Here is a 6,242-nt window from a genome sequence, read left to right as displayed (position 1 = left end):
GATACCAGCGAACAGGTGCAAGGACAAAACCTAATAGTGTTCGACGGTAGGAGAACAGCCACACAGACTCAATGCAGGAGAGGGAAATGCCCTTCTTAGGGGTGACTTAGATTTCCCAATTTCTGTAGACTGCAGTTCAACCCCACGGTCACACTAGTTCAAAAAAACATTATAAAAACTAGGAAGAAACTTTTGTCTTTTTGATTCACAGTCTTGTAAACAGATATAAAGGAACAAAATGTGCTTACATACATCAAGAAAAAAAATTCTTGTGTACCTGCTTAGGTTGATCCACAGAGTGCTTTATTATAACGTGATACAATTAGAATCACTGACTTTTTTCCTAAATAAAAATATACTTATAGAAAAAAGAATAACACTGTCATGAAACCAGGAGAAAGGCAGTTAAGAGTTTTCTTCAACGTATCAGCTGGAGGAATGTGGATGGGGCACTGGCCTTTCAGTGTTTATTGTCTCTCAAGAAAGTTTCAAGCCTGATAGCCAAGGTCACCTGCCTCATGGTCTACGGGAGGCGGCAGGTTAGACATGACTGATGACGATGTCCCTGCAGTAAGGTAGCCAGCAACTCCAGGTCCTGCAAGAGAGAAAGGAAAATACACACCTTCTAAAGAGCAGAGTCATGTGAGAACACTGACCTTTATAAAAGTGTCAGAACCAGGTCAAGCGCCCCATCACAAGGAACTGATACAATCTATTAGGATTACCTAAGCGTACAACGAAACCTTTAAAACAGCTACACAGCACCATTTTCATGGTTTGCCTTTACTATATGACAAAGTTAAAAATCATTTCAAAACTTATGCTGGACAGTAACACCGGTGTGGAAATATGAAAAAATTTCCCTTCTCACATCTGGGAAGTTCAATCTTTCAAAAAATCCTGGACGCTGAAGGATATAGCTAATGTCAAATGAGAAAAAATGGGAACACAGGAAAGAAACTCTGTACTTGGGTCAGTCCATTCGAAAGTCATACGTGATGAATTCCCAACAAAAAACACTTCTATCCACATTCGAGATAACCTATTTTCATTTGGTGCAAAGAAATGCTACTATAACAAGTAACACCAAATGAACAAGGGTTGCTACACCAAGGTCTCTGAGAAAGATAACGCAAGCTCTGGACATCGCTCATAGGTAAAAATAAGAGTGCTATGGAAAAGGTATCAATACTTTAGTTTTATGTCTTGATTCTAACAATCTCTAGTGCACAAAAGTGCCATTATCTATGCCAGCATTTATGAAGATGTGGCTTATGAGCATATAATGGCTTTAGCCCTCTAGTTTATCATGAACTGAAGAGACATTTAATTACAGCTCAGAATCACTGCACAACTGTACAGAGTACTTGCAAGAGACACCATACTGTAGCATAATACTGCATATTGAACAATACTTTTAGCTGAGATCATAGGAAACAAGGCAAACAGCTAAGGAACATTGAAGGGTTAGGACTAGAAAGGCAGTGGAAGCGGCATGCATTTAGCAAAATGGTTCTCTACCTGCTTCAGAGAGCTACACAGAAGTTAGCAAGCTGCCTGGCAGAGCGGATCTAAAGCCCGCTCCTGAGGTGAAGGGGACTGCTGCCAGTTAGAAGGGAAGGAGAGACACCTGAGGGGAAAAAAGAAACATAAGCAGCAAGGGAAGTCATAAGGAAGTGCAAACAGCAGAGCAGTTTGATGAAGGCTAAGGTATAACAGGGACTGAAGCAGGACAAAAGGGGGACAATTCAGATTCATCTTTTTAACCTCATGAGCATTTGTACTGAGGACGTGAAGAAAGCAGACACTGTGTATGCAGCACGTGGTTACACGGCGGCCAGAGACAACTCAGCTCACGTGAGGTGCCGCTTGCCACCTGGAGTGCCCGGGAACTTAGAAAACCTAGAAAAAGGATTTTCCCTTTTTTAAGGCAAGGTGGGCCTGCATCTATCAACCCCTGCTTTCCACCAATCAGGACACCAGGCCTTCCACAGACTGCTCAGGAAAGAGACCATACCCCCCGACAGCGGTTCAGAGCAATAGCGCCACACGGTTACATCACTTCCCACCAACCTGCCACTCTGAACTTCAGGCAGCAGCAAGATTGCTACGGAACACGCCAAGGATGCAACCCTTAAGAATAAACCCCTAAACACTCCAGATTAGTACAGTTCCTGAGCACTTCTGATGTGGGCTCAACTTAGTTCACATCAACTGAATAGATTATGAGACCAAATCATGAATGCTACATATAGAGAAAGGACTAAGGATGTGGTTTTCAGACTACATGCTGAGGCACCCCAGGAAAATTCACATGGGACACCACGGGCTATTTTAAATTTGAGAGACAAGTGACATCTGTTGGATACCATACAAACAACTACTCGCAAGTTGTTTAGATATAACTACTTAATAAACTTAATCATTAAGCATTTCTTTTGGCCTAGGGGTAGATAAAGAAAAAAAAATGACTAAGATAGTAAGGCACTGTGAACTGAGAAAGTTTGGGAACCTCTGGGCTAAAATCTAAATTGTGAGTGACGGGCCTAGAAGGATTATCCAGAAGAGACCAAATTCTATCCCCACCATTTGCCTCTTTAGGAAAGACAAGTCAATTCCTGGTATTTCTCTAAATGAAGTCTGAGATGCTCTCTCCCTCACACCCCTGGCCTCTTCCAGACATGTCTGGTTTCTAGGGGCTGGAAGCTACAGTCTGCTAGGATACGACACTGTATTCTCCAGAGAAACATGGCAGGAAAGAGTAGGGGCTGCCAGAAACGGGGCACATGGCACACTGTGTAAGGCAGCTGGACTTAAGAGGGATGTGAAAACCAAGAATCCCACAGAATGGAATTGGCTGCCATGATGGAGTAGTGGAAGGAGCATGGCCTTTGGTGAAAATGAACATGGATTCTCAGTGGGGGGGAAAAAAGAAGCCCTGTCTTAGCAGCAATGTCCTACAATAAACTGACACTTACCTTAGGGAATCTTTCCTAACATGGCTCCCATTGTATAGTCTTGGACACGTGTAAAAAGAAAACCAAAAGGTAATAAAATCCAACTTTGCAAAGAACTAATGGACCAGTTTGATGAGAGGCCCAAGAAATGCATCCTTGCTCCCTTTGATGACCTTAGGAAAACAAGTTAACTATTTCACATGCCTCTAATTAAATAGAAGTAAATAAGTATATAGTACAAAGTTCTTCAGCTCCAATTCTAGCTCCTAAAAGCATCTTTGCCTTGGCCCACTTCTCTTTCTTTCCCTATTGTTCCTTCTTTCTCTATTGATTTTCTAGGTGAGGAAATCTGAGGATTTTCACTGCTGAAATTATTTTTATAGGGCTTTGAGCTTGTTAGCACCAAGCTCTTCTAAAACAAAATAAATGGCTAAGTAACCCAAGGTCCTGCACAATGAGCAGTTACAGCTTGACTGCACCATGGGTAAAGTCCCATTGAGGCACTTTTAGATGAACATTTATCATAAAACAAAACAATATGCCAGGCTAGAGGGTCGGTCTCATCTCAATTTATCAACACTGAGTAATCCTGCCTAGGACATTTTAATTTTTACCCCAAATCCTGAACATGTGACTGAGTGACATTTGCTCAGCAGCCAAGAAGAAGAAAATTATAAATGTGATTAGTCATTCCCATCTTATTTTGAAGTAGTAATTAACTTTCCTTTATCTGTCCCCATCTCTTAAACAAAATCGACTTATCGGAAGAAAAGGCTGGTGATGACTTATTTTCTCACAGCACCTTATTTCATTTGCAAATTGATTAGACAGAGGCTGGTACAACTGAATCTTCTCAAGCCTGAACGCAGGGTGGGGTAAATTTAAAATTCCAATTCAACACAACACTGTATACATTCCATGGAGTTCCACATAATGGGATTTTATCATTATTAGAAGTACTAGCCCCTTTTATCAAAGAATGACACACAATTCAACGGAAAAGCTCAAACACAAAATAGAAAACATTTGGCAATCCAAGCGATAAATATACATCGGTTCAACCGGTAGTACTTTCACAACAAAAGAACATCCCAGACTGATGATGTGCTAAGAACTGGACAATGTGGGGGCCAACACAGCTCAGAGCTAGTCCAGATTGTCTTACATCAACTTATGTGCCCTTGGGCTTCAACAATGACCTTCAGAATGGCCACAGTAAAACTCCAGGCCCTTTCCAGGCTAGGATTTATACCACCTACCCCTCGATGGCTTTATATGGAACTTGCTGCCCCTTGAGCCAGACCAAGGATGTGAAGAAATTTATAAACCCCAGCCTTTTTATGTCCCTAACCTTCAGCAGCCCAAAGCTGCTTCTCATAACTCATTCAGAAGCCACTCCAGGGATCCAAGTAAAAGGAAAGGCACAGACAGAAACCTTTTGGCTCCCTGAACTTTTCCTATAGTTATTAGGGAATCTGGGTGGGGGTGAGGACCAAGTGATTTCTAAAAAACTCTAGGTCTCTGAAGATAAATCCTTCTCTCTTCTGTATTCTAACGACAGACCTTTTGATCCACAGCTGTTAGTACGTCAAGGATCACCTGCAGTCTTTTATTCCATCCAGTCAAGTCAGTGAATGTAATGAATGTGAAGTACACTCAAGAACAAAAAGAATTAGAAGAGGCCTTCCTGTCCCTGCTTGTAATCTACATCTTCCTATTCTTCAAGGTCAAATTTTAAATAAGTTTACTCTCAGCTAGAAAAAATATGGCAAATTTTCCAATCATACCATTCTTACATACAAAGTAATGAATATAATACCATGAAAAGGTGGTATTGTGTAAACTTTTTGGGAAAAGAGTCTAAAGAGGTAAAGTTTTTAGTGTGTCTATAAGAACATACTCCTACTTAGAAGCTACAGCTTTACCCCGAATTTGAAAGAGATATGGAAGAGACTAAGACCATATTCTAGGTATTTCTCTCCATAGAAATCATAGGGCAGGGGATGGGAAAGGTAGAAGGGAAACCCACGGCACTCTACTCTTAATGTACACACATGCACCACATGTTCATAAATTCTAGAAGTCTGATTATAAATTTTAGTGGATTAATATTAAAGAGGTCACAGTGGAGGAAAAAACAGTAATGTCACAACCACGTCTAAAATTAAAACCATGTAAAACTTTCTTCAAAGTCCTCACTTCTGAATATTCAAGATTTGGTCTTCAGGACTTATATATTGCTATACTAGCGATCAGGATTATTAAAACAGTTACACTGGTGTGAGAAACGCTGGGTAATTAATTTTTTCTCTCAATTTACCTACATCATCTCTGGTTAGAGGAGGACGCAGGCTGACATTTTAAAAATACTATAATTTGACTGTCTGGAGGGGTGGGATGGGGAGGGTGGGAGGGAGGGAGATGCATGAGGGAAGGGATGTGGGAACAGATGTATATGTATGACTGATTCACTTTGTTATAAAGCAGAAACTAAAAAAAAAAAAAAAAAAAAATACTATAATTTCAGGCAGTCCGCAAGAACCACTTAATATTCCTAAGGTTAATTTCAAACTAAAAACTTTTATACCAAAGACTATATTTCATTTTCAGCATTTAGCAATAGAATTCTGTGACTTTCTTTTTAAACAGAAGCCAATATGAAAACAAGTATTCCAAAATTACTATGCTAAAATAAGTCTGTCAAATGGACAAATGTCCCAAGCTTCTGAAGTGTATTAGCTTCTGATCCCTAGGCAATAAAACATCCTTTCCTTTATGATACCCACGTATTTCCTCCCATGAAAAGATAAACACTAAATATTTAGTAAAACTTCAGATTAATCACTGGTAACTTCGAAGAAAAAATATTTCACATGTGAGTATGCACATTTGGAACTTCAACCTAGTATTCTGACAGAATGAAACGATGCTATCATGTTTCTGATACTGATATTGCTGAGTAGATATTTCTCTACTCTTTTTTTACATGTTCAGGATAAACATTTTAATACAGCCATACTCCAAATACAACATATGACACCATGGATTTACTGTCAAAACTAAGCAGAGTCCGCGTTGCAGTCAGCACACATTCAACACCACAGCAGTTCGCATGCTGTCTGGGCTAGAACCAGAGATCCACTGCATGCCCACAGCATCTCCAAGACAGGTAGCTAGGAACCTAGGAAAACCCTCTCAATGCCATTTTTAGTCTAGACAGGGCAAAAGAAAGGTCCAAGCGGCTTCTGCCATGTGTCTTAGGGAAGAGAATTGGGTGTGGTTTAC

General features: G+C 40.3%; 1 protein-coding gene across 1 annotated transcript in view; it reads right to left on the bottom strand.

Annotated features, from left to right (window-relative positions):
- Positions 1-488: 488 nt before the first annotated feature.
- DNAJC13 (DnaJ heat shock protein family (Hsp40) member C13) overlaps positions 489-6,242 on the bottom strand; it is a gene marked incomplete at its 3' end in the record, with an annotated part of 106,591 nt that continues 100,837 nt past the window's right edge. Inside the window, exon 56 of the mRNA XM_079705255.1 lies at positions 489-595. Coding sequence (XP_079561381.1) covers positions 489-595 — 107 coding nt within the window. The remainder of the gene's footprint in view (positions 596-6,242) is intronic.

This window comes from Hyperoodon ampullatus (genome assembly GCF_949752795.1).
Source record: "Hyperoodon ampullatus genome assembly, chromosome: 5".
In the NCBI taxonomy this organism is placed as follows: Eukaryota; Metazoa; Chordata; class Mammalia; order Artiodactyla; family Ziphiidae; genus Hyperoodon; species Hyperoodon ampullatus.
The sequence above is the reverse complement of the archived record's forward strand: the minus strand, read 5'-3'. Positions and strand labels throughout refer to the sequence as shown.